This window comes from Diadema setosum, chromosome 14, assembly GCF_964275005.1.
Source record: "Diadema setosum chromosome 14, eeDiaSeto1, whole genome shotgun sequence".
Lineage (NCBI taxonomy): Eukaryota > Metazoa > Echinodermata > Echinoidea > Diadematoida > Diadematidae > Diadema > Diadema setosum.
Window position 1 is genome coordinate 6,139,034 of NC_092698.1, and position 16,902 is coordinate 6,155,935.

At 37.7% G+C, this 16,902-nt stretch overlaps 1 protein-coding gene and 1 non-coding gene across 2 annotated transcripts in view; one reads left to right on the plus strand and one right to left on the minus strand.

Moving 5' to 3' along the window:
* Window positions 1-16,902, minus strand: part of LOC140237860 (uncharacterized) — a 58,226-nt gene that overhangs the window by 24,014 nt on the left and 17,310 nt on the right. Inside the window, exons 2-3 of the mRNA XM_072317792.1 lie at window positions 8,375-8,436; window positions 245-532 (exon numbers count right to left, since the gene is read on the minus strand). Coding sequence (XP_072173893.1) covers window positions 245-532; window positions 8,375-8,436 — 350 coding nt within the window. The remainder of the gene's footprint in view (window positions 1-244; window positions 533-8,374; window positions 8,437-16,902) is intronic.
* Window positions 964-1,036, plus strand: Trnas-gga (transfer RNA serine (anticodon GGA)). Its single transcript has one exon. It is a non-coding gene; the product is annotated as a tRNA-Ser (tRNA).

The window sequence follows — 16,902 nt, forward strand, 5'->3', positions numbered from 1 at the left end:
ATGATAACTTAGTGTCTTCGGGAGATGTGAAGTATATCTTAACAGAATAAAGAGCGAATATCGGGCAACCATTTCCGTTCCTCCACGGCGCATTGGTAGACTATTTTGCTGTATAGGATATAGTCCCGCTGATATACAATGTATTTTACCACCCTTAAATCATTTGTGTATATTCATATTGGAAAACTTAGAAATAGAGGGAGGAACTGAAGACGTTGGATGATGAATCATTAATGTGACTTACCAATGTTGCATGACTTTCGCGGCTTGCCTACGTCACAGTACTCCCACGAGATGACGCCGGGCCGCAGCTCCACGAAGCACCACGGTCGCTGCCGATCCAGCCACGGATTGCGGCAGTTGTGACCACCAGTGTTCAGGGTGTGACGAATCGCCGGACCAACGGGCATGGAATCGTTGAGGTAAGGGATAAGGGCGGGGCTGCTCCAAGACACGCAGCTCCTACCACCGGTGGTCTTATTGGCGAAACCCTGGTAGTCTTTCCCAAGCGTATGCGTGAAGCACTCAGGATCTAGAGAAGGATTGATGTGATTATACGGTTCCAGTTATAGATTTAAAAATGAACATATACAAGTTTATTTTTAAATACTTTTGAAATCCTCAATAACCTTTGGCACCATCATCCAAATTTCTCTCAGTCATTAAGCATAACATTTGTGTATAATATTGATATATTTAGAATATGTAAATTGCTTTTTTGACATGATATGTTTTTTTTTACACTTACATTCTTTGTTAAAAGTGAAAATGAATAAATGAAATGAAAAAAAAAATCATTCATATTCATGAAATTCTTCCGTCGAGATGCTTCCATTGCAACTGATTGACAAATTGCCCTTCATCGTCGTCAAGAATCGACGAAAGAATTTCATGAATTTTGATAATTGCGTTGTACTCGCTGCATGCTATAAGGACTGGAACCAACTCTTGCTGTCGGGCGGATGCTCGGTGGTCTAGTGGAGAAGACGCCTGTTCGGAGATCAGGAAGTCGCAGGTTCGAATCCTGCTCGAGTATGTACGCCCATTATTTTTTATCATGGCTACTAATAGAACACTGATCAATTCAGTGCTTATTTACGTCGATGTAGGGCAATTTGTCAATCAGTTGCAAAACAAAAATATCAATTGTAATTCCTGTTGATGTAACCCATGGATCATATTTTTCTTTCTTCATCAATTGCAGTCATAATCCTGTGAGATTATATAATTTTGATACTCTGTCTATTATGTCCTGAATGAGTAAGCACACACACGATTTTAACCTTGGCACTGATCATAATCATTTTCTATTTTCTTTTACGCTGATTATGGAATAAGAAATCCTCCAAATCATTACAGAATTGTATTGAACGGATCCGGATCCAAGGTTGTCATTGGTCTTAAGATGGAAATTATGACGTCATGGCACGTCACGACGATCGTGTGGCAGCTTGGTTGTGTGCACTTCCGGTTACAGTGGATGTCGTCTGCATTCACGTTTATATGTCACATCGATAAATCCCTGCCCTGTGAACGCCACGTAAAACCACGGCTACGGCGGATGCCATCTCGAGGGTATAAAGATACAAAAGTGACGTCACAAAATCGATCTCCATGTTCAAAACTTGCTCACACACGCTGCTTTAGGTTATACTCACAGATTCTGTGTTTAAACAAAAAAAGAAAAAAAAAAAAGGTGCCTGTTCCGAGACCCCGGTGACTGACAGCAAAGCTTTCTTATTGGATCTACAACAGCAACAACTGCGTTAAATCGAGCATTTCCCGCGTTAATCAGATCGTTATGCTTTCATGCAGATTCTCCGCCAGCGGCACCGACACCGACATCTTTTATCTTGTAGTGTGCTTCTGCCGCTTCCCCATTGACACATGACTGCCTCCCCATCCCCCAATTGCCCCAATCTCATGGTCCGCTCCCTGTCTGTCTGTCTGTCTGTTTGTCTGTCTGTCTGTCTGTCTGTCTGTCTCTGTCCTTCTGTCTTTTTTCTCTCAAATGTACTCCTATTAGATTCAAACTCTCATCACGCATTGATATTAGTTTGAAAGGCGACGCCATAATAAAGACAGCTTACGCTACACCTATAGGGCTATTTCATATACATCATGGAAAGTCTATCGCGTGTCTTTTGCTATATCGGCAGCAAAGATTCCTTCATCGCTATGGTTACATTGTGCTTGTTACTTTTGCTCTGATGTGGCAACATGTTGTGGGAAGACGGTCATCCCTTGTTTTTCGTCCAAGAATCGAAGTGAATTGATATCTCGTTCTTCTCTTAAAGAGATTCACGTTCGCTTGTGTGTGTGTGTGTGTGTGTGTGTGTGTGTGTTTACGTGTGAGTTTTGGGGTGTTACTGCTCGCCCTTTCTATGATAATCTTATTCCCATAGTTTACTCATTTACAGTAAGAATGATATTTACGCGAATTAATTTCACTTTGGACAATGATTACTTTAATTAATCATTCGATTTGTGTGAGTGTGCGTCATATTCACGTATTACTATTACCTGCTCAAATCTAGTAAATAATTCTTCACTCCTTGTTTAGCTGGAAAATACTCTGATGAAATGGAAAAAGGGCAGTGATTTGAAACAGAAATGTGCGTTGTGGTTGGCAATTCAAACTTCCGAGTTATGGACCACTTACAAAGCTCTTAGCTTATGACGACATTCAATAAAGCAGTCAGACAAAAGCTCCAGTGATGATTGGATGGAATCCTAAAATAACAACACAGTCACGTTTATAACCACATACACTTTCAATTTGAAATGAAACATCTGCAGATGCATGGAACTCATTGCTATTTTAAAATGATGCTTAATAGTTTGTCGCTTCTCAGTGACACAGCTAACACAATGCTCATTTTTCTTGCACAGATATACCACAAAGTGCGTCAATGTGTAATCACACATGGTCTGTGTCACAAATGTCATGACTATAACATACACGTAAGAAAGGAAGAATGGCAGAAATAGAAGGTTGATTTTACTCAGTTTGATTGAGCTTCACTGATTTATCAGTTCCTGTCCCCAGCATGGTTGAATCAACAATAGCCCAAGTGTCTCTCGTCATATATACATTGTATATACAGTGTACGTATGTATATATGTAATGCGTGTGTGTGCGTGAGTGTGTGTGTATAAGAAATTGTTTCAACACTATTTTTTTCTCGTCTGAGTATTATCATACATCTCGAAATGCAGTAAACTTCACGAAAAGTCAATGGGTTAAAATGGATGTCTACGATTCAGTATTTGTCTTTCGAAGCAAGAAGAATAATATTTTTTTGTCTTATTCTACCGTCGCCAAATTGAATATCAAAGGGAGAATGCCACTTGTCAACTGAGAGAGGCTCGAAACATCACAAGCAATACTGCTTGTGCACAATATAGCATGCTACGTATTATAATATAATATCTAAACAAAATGTTAATCTCTTTTTAGTGATGAAGTAATACTATGCGCAGGTTTACGTCTTTCTCTTTAGTTTCTGAAAGATCATGACGTGTCTACATTTTTCACTCTTTGATGCTGGAAACAACAAAAATGACATGCTACTTCTACAGACTTGTTGTTTCTGCTGTATCCTTGCCTTTTTATATTTATCTTTCCCTTTATACATCTAAGCAAATCTATAGGATAATTTTAAAAAAGCATAACAACTGCATTTGCCTTCCCTCTGACTTTCTTTGTTTGACTCTGAGATCACGTCCACACATCTTTGTGGTCAGAACATCACGTCATCTGATCAAAAACCGCACACCTTGCATGGGAGGGTAAAATAGGTGAGTAAAGCCTGTGAATAATCCTTCAGCAATGATCAAAGCAAATGCTTTAAAGATCAATCCGCTCCTATTACAAAACGAAACAGGTACCACCTGCTAAGATATCAAACGTGATTAGTGCCTTGATGAATATGTGCGTTTTGTAGGCATGCAGGTTTTCTTTCACTTCACACATCTGTATGCAAGAAAATATTACTCAGTTTCGTGGTGGAGGGGCAGAATCTTTTGGCACGTTTTCATTTATCTGATGCTAGAAGGCATATCATGTCACGGCACACCAGTCCCTTTGATTATGCTTAAAATGAAAAGATTGAGAAGTACGCCTTTACTCTCTTGTTACTGAACAATAAACAGCTTTCATTTGAAATACAATAATAGTGTCAAAGTTTAATCACATTTTTGCGAGCTCATTGTTCCATACTTCTTGCTCGTACTCTGTAACGGTCCTGACTCTTTCATAACAGCTAAACACAACAGCAAACATGAATATGATACCAGTTATGTCTATTAATCCCTCTGTAATTCCTTAGACCAATCACCGCTTTCCTTTTTTTTTTCTTCTCTTGTTTCCTCATGAAACAGGTGCATCGTCGGTTGCCATGGAGACGCCTTTTTTCTGCCAAGCAACCAAAACGTCACTTAGCCACACACGAAATCGGACGCACAAGGAGCAAGCGTGGGGAAAGGGTCCGCCTATGAAAGTTTTTGTGCTGTTTTTGCTTTCTGTCTTGTTTTGCTTTGTTTATTTCATGTGTGCCGCTGAGACGGGTGAGTCATGTTGCTTTAAGTGTAGGAGGGTTCCCGTGCTACCGAGCAGTGCTATGTGAACCCTTGACAGCGAGCATCCTTTTGCGCTTATCCCAGATTTAGGAGCCCTGCGAGAACGGAGAAGGGTAAGAGATCGAGGACAACGAAGTTTAAACTTCAACGGAGCAACGTGGATGATATTGCAAAGAAAATGCACGTCTAGCCCTGCAGGCTAGATAAGATGACGAAGGTTTTAACCAGAGCGCCAAGCCTCATTGAAATATCGCGCGTATGACATGCTTTATCACGTGGCGTCACCATTAGAGATCAGGCGTTGGTTTTGACACCTCAGATGATTAAACAAATGAAGAATTATCGTCAATTCATCATCACTGAAACCTGTGACAATTCATGCCTTTGGGGCAGCTCGCTCTGATACTCCCACACTCAATATCGCTCTGATGAACACAAATTTGCCCAAACTGGCGAGGCTATGTTGCAAAGAATCACAGTTTTCTCGGAGCAAACAAATATGACTTTTGAACGTTGTCGGTCCCTTCAAAAGAGATTCATTTCTCCTTCTTTTTTTTTTCTTTTTTTTTTTTGCTTCTACAGCATGTACATTGTACATACCGAGTACATTGATTCTAAAAGGCACACTATTCACCGTTAATTTTTAACTTGTTGTATATAAAGACCATTAAGTTTGGAATATTTTCATTTATCTATGTATTCATTTATTTAGTTTGACTATAGCTTGAATCTAAATTTTCAGACAAAACTCGCGTTTAGTGTCATGAAAAGGGACATAGACACAGAATCTCGTGATGTATACTCTATCTGCATTTTAGATTTCAATTCTCTTTCAGTGGATTACGTAATAAACACCTAAGCGATGTCTGTCTGGATTGTACACGGATCAATAGCAATGAAAGTGCTTGCATAAAGCTCTGTTTTATAATTATGCAGAACTAAGCCCTTATATTTGGCATTACACGTGCTTTCAGTAAAATATTTGACGATATATCACGCTTCTTGATACATTTCGATGAATTGTGCATATCATGGCTTTAATGACTGCATGAAATCTTGTCATTCAAAGTGGAATCTGATTAACCGTTGTGATGTGATGTTCACTGACCACCGCCATAACCGATGTATGGCTGTAAGTGATATACGTTCTCTTGAGCTTTCCATGTGAGAAAGTTCAACACTTGGGGAGTTTTCGTCACTCAGCGTGAAGTGATGCGACGAGGCACAACCCCTGCGGCGGAGTCCCCCTGCACTTGATATATCTAAATGCATTACAGGCCCTTGATGGCTATCGCTACTGATCTGTGAGCCCCCAAATTCAATCCGACACCTTGCATTTCTCCCGAGTTCTGCAACAGCCCGACACCGTATACCTACTCTCTCCCTTCTCCTTTTTGCCTCTTTCTCTTCCCTGTGCACTCTTCCTTCCTATTTTCCCTAACACCATCTCTTCTTTCGCTTAACAGAGATTGGAGAGCAGGGAGAATTCTATGTTTCTCATGTTCAGTCTGAAGATGGTGCGTCGCATCTTGACAAACCTCTACTGATAAAAGTCCAGAAAACTTCTAAAGTGCTGATTAACGAGTACGAATCCCAGTAACTGTTTTTCTCCCCAAATTGTGCGGCGTTCCACTCGCGTTTCACCTGAAGCGCTGCGTCACTGCTCCCTTAAGCGCTCGGGGCAGTCACTCGTCAGCGGAATGCAATTCCTCCACGCAGTATCTTCTTCAGTCATCTCGAGAAGCACTGATTTTCAGAGGCAAGCATTAGCGGGTTCGAGGGAAAAAATCGAGGGGATAAATGAGTTGGTAAACATATCGTCTAGATTTTACTCCTAACACAGGAAAGATCCTCACCAGCAGTTGTTAATCTCTGATTGAGTCACTACTGGATAGATTACAAGGTCACTTGTCAGTGACCTTCAGCAGTGACTATGATGATTTTGACATTTTTATGAACTGTTTTTCGTTCTCAAATCCCATCGATTTAAGGTGGCAACTCTACGGAGTCACTCAGCTTTGCTAGCTATGAAAATAACTTCTTTGTCACGGTATACACACGATGAGAAGTATAGCTCTGCACGGGAGAGATACAAACGAAAACAGCTTATCTGTTTCCTGATCTTATTCTTCCATATTCCGTTTTCTTCATCACTGCAATCATCATCAACAGCATCGTCTTCATCATCATTATCAACACCATCAATGATTTCATCACCATCTTCATAATTTTTCTAATGGTCATTTATTTCTCTTGTCCTTTCCTGTCTTCCCTTTTTTCAGTTTTATCCTTTTCTAACTCCTCCTGTATTACCTTATTAAGGCGAAATCTAGTGATTTTTGTGGTCTCGTTTGTGAATTTAAAACCAGTGGAATATGCGGGGGCAAGTCCCAGTTCTGTGTGCAAAGACATCACATACTCTTACGACTATACCCGTCAAGGACAGAAACCTCATTATATGTCTGTAGTGTTGTGCTGCATCTTTTTTTTTTATTCTGATCTTACCATGCATTGAAATAGCATTGTTTCATAAGGTAAAGAAAAAGAAAAATCATTCACTTGAGCTTTTTGTTGTTCATTGACAATATTGTTGTGTCGTTGAAGAACGTCAAGAATCTTCTTAAATGCGTTAAGCAATTGGAAGTGTACAGTGCTTTTTCATTCTCTCAAAAGTTGGAAATTGGTGTAAATTAAATTCCCTTTCTGTTTTTATGCACCTTTAATGAATCTAATCTTTCTTCGGTGTAAGATATGCAGTGAAATTTAGAGGCGTAAATTTAGTGATGATGAAGAGCAAAATTTCCCAGGAGTTGACGGGTTTGAATGAATGCTCCTAAAGAGAGACTTCTGGAAATGCCCAGTACACGTACAAGATCCTGACGTGTTCGGAATGTTCCTCCTGGATTTATGCAGAGGTGAATTACAGCTCGTTATTCTGAAGGGTCGTTATTCCAAAGGTTCGTAATTCCGCATGTTCGTTAATCCAAAAATGAATCAACACTCGTAATTCCGAAGGTTCGTTAATCCGAAAATTAAAAAGTAACGTTATTCTCACGCTTCGTTAATTAGAAAACGAAAGAAGGTTCGTTATTACGCATCCTTTTTCAATTTTCAGATTGACAAACCTTCAGAATGACGTACTTGATTTCATTTTCTGAATTACGAAACTTCGGAATAACGCACATTCGGAATATAATGCCATTAATGTTCGGATCAACGAACCGTATTTTATTTTGGGATTAACGAACATCTATGTACACAAAATTTGTGTGTTTCGAAATAACAAATATCACTTCGGAATCCCGAACATCATCCCAGAGGTGCCGTTCCTCTAGATCTGTAGGTGAGGGCCTCTTTCCTTTCAAGATGTACATCGTGTTTTAAGAGCGTCGCATCGTTTGCGATTCGACGCCCTCTGCTATATAGGTGGTCTGCAAGTAACAACTGTGAAGCTGTAGACCTCTATTATGAACTGCAGAATAACGCTTAGCCAACTCCTTATCCATGTCGGTTGAATCGAATTTGAACCGTCGATTAGGTAGAGGTCATACCAGGTTTAGATGGCTGGGAAAAATATAGTGTATATAAAAACAGCACGGTCTTTTCACACAATGCAAGTCGACTTCACGTCGTTTGAGTCTCGTAATATGATGGTGAGTGATATACCCTACAGGATAGTCTGCAGAAGAAGAAAAAAAAAGCTGCGACAAAACAATTCAAATTTGAAACAGATTGCGGAAGATGCGAAGCTCTTTTGCAAATAGGAAAGACGTTGGGCTAAATGTCAACTTACCAGGGGTGCAGGCGTTTTTGTCCAGTTTCCATCCCTCGCAGCAAGTGTACATGCCTTCCCGACTGCAGAGGAAGAGAAAAGTGGTTCATCATGTCAATATTTGCTGAATAAGCTGGCATACATTTCTCCTTCGTATACATACTTTCTTCAAGCCGAGACAGCTTAAATCTGATCCCCAATATACGAGTCATTATACATACTTTCTTCAAGCCGAGACAGCTTAAATCTGATCCCTCAATATACGAGTCAATGCCAATGAATCTTTGTATCATAGTGATTGTTATCATCAGAATATCATCAAAATCATTTGTCGCTTGTCTTTATTGATCTATTTCCAATGAAAGAGACATGTTTTGAAATATCATCAATACGCGTAGGGGAAATGATAAATCAGACGGTATTTCCCAAACGGAAATAATGTGACCCATAATATAATTACGCAAGATAACACACAAAATAAATGTTCACTTTAGAGAAGTAAAAGTGTGTGGTTTTACTTTTCGTCACTCATTCGAAGGACAGATGACTACAGCATACGATGAGTGTTTAATCATGATGTCAGCAAAAGATTTCAGCACATTTCAAAATCAGTTGACGATATAATCATAACAGGTGTTTCAACATTTGACCCGTGGTTTCTGTGGTTGGACACGCAGGCTATTGGGTCAAATAACCGCACAAGATACCACACTGAGCTCTCACAAGTAAGTCTCAATCATAATACTATAGAACAACAACAAACAAACAACAGTAAGGACAACAAAAACAATATGACAAAAGATCTAAGGAGTCATCCATATTCATAACATTTAGTAGTACAGTACAGTTCAAAATCTGTTCACGACATATGGACATTTGCGTGGCGGTTCCTGTGGTTGGATGCAGAGGTTACTGGGGCAAGTAACCGCGGAAAAATACCATTCCGAGTGCGCCGGTGCTTAATTATATCAGATTGAAATAAAAGGGAATTTTGAATGAGAATAACAAACAACAGATAACTGATAATATGCTTGTAATACACGCCATCTGCATGATAAACAGCATAGATGGTGCCGGGACATAAATGAATTATGATTAACAATTTTGACACAACCGCTTTGATTGTATGTAGTTGATAGAGCTTGAGTTATTTAAGGACGGGTATGAACATAAATAATTTAAAACACTATAGCGAAGGGAATGAAAGTTGTCTTAGCAGCAGCAGCAGCACGAAAGATAGGCCTATATAGAGTAATATTGATATTAGTAATACCAGTAGTAAAGGAGTTCAAACAATAGACTGTGGAAACACTAATATGAGATTTAGAAGAATAAGTAGAAGCAACATAGAAAATTTTAACAAATGGTCAAACATTGTAGAAATTTATAAAGTTTGGCGTAACAGTGTAGCAGGTTAGAATGTAAATGATTCGCCGGTAGAAGTGGAAGTAGAATTGGTAACAGATATGTTTAAAACACACATATAGTAATCATTATTACCACGGTCGATAAGGCCTACTTTAAAGTTTGTTTTGTGTACAAAAACGTCATATGTTTTATATTCCCAAGATTTTTTATTTTCTTTTGGTAAGAATCAAGCTCAAATCTTTTGCAATATCTATCACTTGGCACCTTGATAGGCAATATAACTCTAGCAATATTAGTCATCAATGATAATGTAGGTGAATTTTCATAATATATCCTAGGATGATTAAGCTTTTTAAGCTATATCATTATGCTCCTATTTTAAACTGCTGCATTGAACTCATTTCGGAAACTGGAAATACAAAAAAAGAAATTAAAAAAAAACATGTACACACACAAAAGAAATGAAACGAGCATGACAAAACAACGCTATGAATGAAACACCCCAGCCTTTCCCCTATACATAAACAAAGTCTAATTGAGACCGGATTTCTGTAATCCGAATTACAGGCGATTCGGATATCCTCTCAATTTACGACGCTTCCCCTAGCCATCACGGTACGGTAACCCCCTCCGTTAATTACCCACAACCTATGCGAGTCAAGTTTCAGCGGCTGTCAAATTAAAGAAAGAAAAGAAAGAAAAAGAGAGAGAGAAAAAAGATACCGGTAAGAATTAATTTTCATGAGACGTGGAGGAATGCGTTGTCAGACAACAGTCAGATGGAAATCACACGATGTACCACCAACATCGCTTTTAAAGGAGACCTCATAAGATGACTTGTAGATTTCTAAATTTTTTGACCTGTAGATTGGTTATCATTCCCACCTCCCTGGTTATACTGGGTACCGGAACAGAGTTTAAGAATTTACAGTGATCGTGATGAGAAATAAGAATGTTTTCAAAATTCATAACAAAGCACATTGAACAGGGATGATGACGTAGCAGCTTCACATAAGAATGCAAGATGAGGTAATCAAGAAAGCAGAACAACAGCAAAGAAAAAAGAAAAAAAAAGAAAGGATGTATGAATTCTACACAGATGAACTTGTTAAGCAAGTGGTATTGTGACATTGCTTCATTACTGGAATATTGTGAGCCTCCCATGCCACCATCCTTGTTCAGTGTATTATATTTTGGGTTCTTAGGTAAGAAAATTAGTTTATCTGCTCAAGGACCACAATGAACTCCACAACTCTAGTATATAATATACATGGCACTATCGATTCAGGATACATTATGTGAAATAAGTCGTCAGGAATGCCCCTTTACATCCGGCATGATATGATTCTACTCCAAAATCTAGCTCACTTTGATAGTGATGAAAGGATATAAACAAAAAAAAAAAAAAAAGATTCAAGGTATATACGTGTCTTCTGTCAAAATACTGCGATGAGTTTCTTTATCAGGAGAAGGAATGTTGTATCGATTGTTCAAAAGTGAAATCATGCTGAAGTCTGAATCTATATATGCCCTTGGATATTTTGGCCCACATTAAAAGCATAATTTACCATTTGCAGATGAAACAAAAACCCAGCATTAGTGTTTGATAATAGTTGTAAAATGTGAGTTAGGGTTATACAAACAACCAATGTAAAAAATTGAACCAGTATAATTGAGGTGAAGTTTTGTTAAATATACAAAATGTGAACAATAGGTGTAATAAAAATGTTTCCATATAAACCGTCTACAGTTACGGTTTAATGATAGTGATATCTCCTTATATTTTATGCTTTATTGCAAAATTTCATATGGTAGGATGTTTTGTCATATAACTAACCTACACATATGCATCAAACGTGATATCTTGAACATTATTTAAATCACTGTTCCCAAAGGTAAACAGGACTATCAAAGACTTCCAAGGAGGAGTTGAAAGCTTTGTGTATTCCGCTATGCCGTGCTGATTGTGAGAAGATTCCTTTCTCTGCGATGAAATTGCTCACACCTTCCGACGGAATTTCTTCGTCGAAACTGAAACTTGGAATTCTGCCATTCGGTTTTTTCTTCATGTGGACGAGTTGACTTGGAACAAGAGGTGTGTTAGCAAACGTCCTCCGACAGCACTATGTTGGACGGAGGCCACTTATCTGATCGAGCTTTCTTTCGTCACTAACCGCCCCTCCCTATTCCTTTGTCTTCCCCATCCTTAAAGGCCTTCTCTCTCTCTCCATTACTTTGTCTATTCACTAAACTCGAAAGCTTTCCCTGAACAGTTCTTGCTTATTTCCACGTCCTTAAAGGCTATGAATGTTTGGGGAAATTTGTTTAAAAATCAGTAGATTTCTAATTCAGCATTCAGTTAATTTTGCAAAGGATTTCATTATATCGTCTCCAAAAGTCTGGCTTTATTTTTTATGTGTAATCTTTTAAAAGGCCGCTCTATGGATAACATTTTTCCTTTAAAAGATACTGTCTGAGAGGTTGCCAAGATCTTCATAGATCTCTGATTAAATCGGTACAAGAAAGACCCTGAATGACTCCTTTCTATCAATAAATCGAATATGACAATTCTACTTTCATGAGTTAACGATTAACCAATGTTTCCTTTTGAAAAGGGTGAAGATGCTATCGCCGTAACCAGTATATGCTCTCTGATGACCTTTTTTTTTTTACCACTGCGACAATTTACAAACACCAACACCAAAATTCTTCCCTAGAGACTGATTCAGTTGTAATTAACCAAACGAAAACGTTTTAATCCAAATCCCACATCTGCTGTATATGACGTCATTTGAATTGTGATTCAAAATATATGGCCACTCTGTGACCACCGCTTTACATTTCTCACTTGTCTCCAAAGGTTGAAGTGCTGCCCATAGAAATCAGAAAAAAAAAATGGAGAGCTTCAGAATGGTCAACCATTTTTTTTTTTCATTGTAGATATATACTATGGTGGCCTCCATCAGGAAATTCTAATGCAAGTACATGTAATGGTGAAGGGAGGGTTAAGGCCAGATTTTCCCACTTTCCCCCTCTTTCCCTAGGGGTCACAAAGGCCTCAAACTTATTCGCCCGTGGCCAGTTATTCGATACCTTATCCGTCTGCCTGGGAAGATGATCGAATTAAAATCACAGGTGATACATCCCACAAGACGTCTCTCCCTCTCTTCTTTTCTCATTTTTTCTTTTCTTTTTTTTTTCGCTGTCATCATCACCACCATCGTCATTATCACCATCTTCTCCCTGTAAATCTTCTTCTTTATCATTGTTTTGTGTTTTCCTCTCCTCCTTCTATCCCTTTTCGTTCTGTTACTCCTCTGTCACCGTGTTAGCCTTTCCTCCTCCTCCAACTTTCTTCTCTTCTTAACTTTCATCATTGCTCCTTTTAATCTCTATCCTTCTCCTTCTTCTCCATTCGTCCTATTTGTCCTCTCTCTCTCTCCTTTCCTTTAGCTTTCCTTGTGCTTGATTTTTATTTTTTTTTAGCATAGCAGATTCTTGGCCGGGTGGAGTCATCAAATAGATGAAAATCGGGCCTTAAATACGAACCAATACGTGAATATAGTGATACAAAGAAAATTCTTATCTCATTCATTGAAATTGTTACTCAACAAATGTGCATTTTTTGTTCTTATTCTTCTTCCAATCTTGTTCTACTTATTCTTATTTTTTTTGCGTTCTTCTTCTTTGTTCATCGTCATCTTATTCTCGACATCCTTTCTCCTTTCCAAGAAAGCGGCATCATCATTGCACTTAGTCAATTTCTCCAATCCTCTTTTCCTTCCCTGTACGAAAACAGCGGAATTAACATTCTCTGCTTCATCCTGCATCACGATACTTTTGATTTATCATCAATGCCACTTTTCCCGTTCGCAAACACGTTCTTTGATATTAGCGGGAATTAGGAACCTGAAGAGCTCTCATCTTATCCTGCTAATAAAACTGATTTCTTTGGATATATTCCCCGTATTTTTTCCTCTTTTTTTTTGCAATCCGCTTCCTCATATCTAAAGATTTTGTTTTCGTTTAACTTACATTATTAGTTCATCATCCAATGAAAAAAAAAAAGTGCCATATTATCAAGTTGTTGACCACAGGATTTTGATATGTTTCCGATCGATAAACAGCCAAATCCATGCTTTTTTTTTTATTTCTGACTATACCCCATGGCGAAAACAGGAGTTATTTTCATTTTTTCTGTGTGTGTGTGTGTGTGTGTATGTATGTGTGTGCGTGTGTGTGTGTTTTAATGACTGGGAGTTTGACGTGATAAATCATAAAAAAGTGCTCGATGGAACATCCAATCTCAATAAAAGTTAAAGATAAACATACCTCATTCGAAATATATAATTATCTTTTAAGATTTTAATTCCCGAGGTTTGAAGCTTTTATGAAGAAAGACGCAGTGATGGAACACATTCTATAAATGAAATGATGACTATTGATGGAAAGTATTAATAGGTCAAACTCTATAAATACTTCTGTATCGTTAACAAAACCACACGAAATTAAAAACCCGTTTTTTTACAACTACAGAACGATTAAACCACATTAAAACATATATGGAACATAAAACAGGATTCTTAAAAAATGTCATTCGTACCTAAACCATCAGACGCCGGTCGTTACGTAATAATAATTCAACCTATATTACTCTCAGAGGCAAGGCCATCTCGAAGCGCTATGACAACCATAAACATTGCACTAACATAAATCTGCATGGCAAGCAGACGGTCATGCTCGTAAAGAAATGGTTTATCTTCCGCACAGAAAGCGGATGTTTTCAATATTGCATCGAACAGTGTATCTTGTATTAAGCAGACCGACCTTCCCCTTAATTCCAACCCAGGTATTCCGATGACTGAATTACGACAAAGAATCCCCTCCGAACTAATAAGTTGTGACTGATTAGTTCTATTTTTGATCATCAAAATAGTTTGTCACTGTGGAATTCATTTTCTGCATGGAATTTCTGCAAACGCCGGGAAGAGTTCAGTAATTGAATTACAAGAATTTCGACTACCTATCCTTCAATACTCGGAACAATACAAATGCACGTTTAGATTGAAAAAGTATGACTTACTCCATCAACACGACTGACCGATGCACCACGCTATTTAGGCACGAGATCACCAGTCACATCGTCATCAGGTAAGAGGAGCGTAGTGAATATATTCCTCATACGTTTCCATGGTTGCCAAAGTTTGTAAAGTTTTTACAAACAAAATATAATATCATGTAAAAATAAGACACACACTTTTTCAACACCTGCCAATTTGCGTATCTATGAAAAGACCTGCGAGAAGATCAGGCATAGCATGGGTCTATAATAAATATGTTGGACGAAATTCTCTTCAGTTTAATGTAACATGTACAGTGCATTTTTTTTTGTAATACTGAAAACTTAAAGGCATTATTTACCCATTGCAGATGAAACAAAAACCAAAGTTTAGTGCTTCAAAATAGTTATAAAATGTGAGTTCAGTAGAGATAGAAACATCAGATGTAAAGATTTATATCAGCATAATCAATATTAAGTATCGTAGATATACAAAATGTGAACGATAGTTATAATGAAATTATTTCTAGACTAAATCGTCTACAGTTATGGTTTATTGAGAAAAATAATGATATCTCCTTTTATTGTAGGCTTTATTGCGAAATTTTTATATGGTAGGTCGTTTTGTGATACAACTGACCTACATATGCATCAAATGTGATAACTCGGACTTTTTTAAATCACTGCTCCCAATAATATACAACACCTTTAATATTGATACTGTCTTCACGAGATTCGAATAGTTTCACGTCCCGTTTACTAGTAGTCATCTTGTTGGTCCTGTACATAAAAGTTTGTTTTATGCCGGTGACTTAAATTCTTGAACAAGGGGGAAAAATGTACTGTTCTCCATGCACCCACCTGGCTTTCACTGTTTTTGTTAATGTCTGTGCAAGAATATGAAGGAAATGTACTTCCCTGTAAGGAGGCTCCGACCCAACTCAGTGAATGAGTACCCCGTCCACCATATAGGTAAACTCGTCGATCACATTGTATGCACACAGAGAGTAACATTCCTGTGTGACTTGTCGAACCATAATTGGCACAGAACTGATCTCTGTGTGAGATTACTGTATGGAGAACGGATGTCACGAGAAGATAAAGAAGAGCACACATTTTATCCCGAGGAGGTTTGGAGCCTAAAGGTCAAGTTTTTAAGGGTTAGTGGAATTCGTCATTCTTCTTCTTCTTTCTGAAATGTGCAATTACCTGAAATTGTCTTTTATTGTCATTTGCAACATGACAAGTTATGAAAGCATGACACCATGTCAAACGTGTGTCTATGACGGTGTGTGTGTGTTTATGTGAGTGTGTGCTAAAGTTAGCAGAAGAGAAAAAAAAAACAAATAACGGAAAAAACGAATAAAGAGAGAATATGATACAATGATATATGATATGTATATATATATATATATATATATATATATATATATATACATATATACATATATATTATATACATATATATATATATACATATATACACACACACACACATATATATATATATAACATATACATATATATATATATATATATATATATATACATATATATACATATGTTGACTCAAATGACAGAACAGAAAGCACATATAGGACAGAGTGAGAATGCGTGGGACTATGGAAGAATGAGGGGAAAAGGAGGAGGACATGCAACAGATCAGAAACGAGACAAAAATTGATCTAGGAACGAGATATGATACAGGTACACGTTTGAGCCTTGGTAATATAGATGTGAAAAAAAGAAGTTGGGAGAGATGATTATAGAAGAAGACAAGCTTTGTCTTTTTAGTAGGTCCCTCCATTTTTCGAAATTTGCGTATTGTTATTTCGTCTTTATCACTTCAGTTCTCATGACAAAGTATTATTACTACAAGGTTCAACAATTATATTCTTCTCAGTTTACTTTGCTTTGCTTATGCAACTTTATTCTTTGTTACCAAGGAATGTGAAATGTCATTTTTTTTTCGAAAAATGAAATAAAATTTGAATTTAATTGAATTAAACTGTATTTTTATGCAAATATATGGAGAAATAAAGAGATGGAGAGATTATAGAGGGAATGAGCGAGAAGAAATTAAGGGGGGGGGGGGAGTTGCAAAAACAGAAACAAAGGAGAA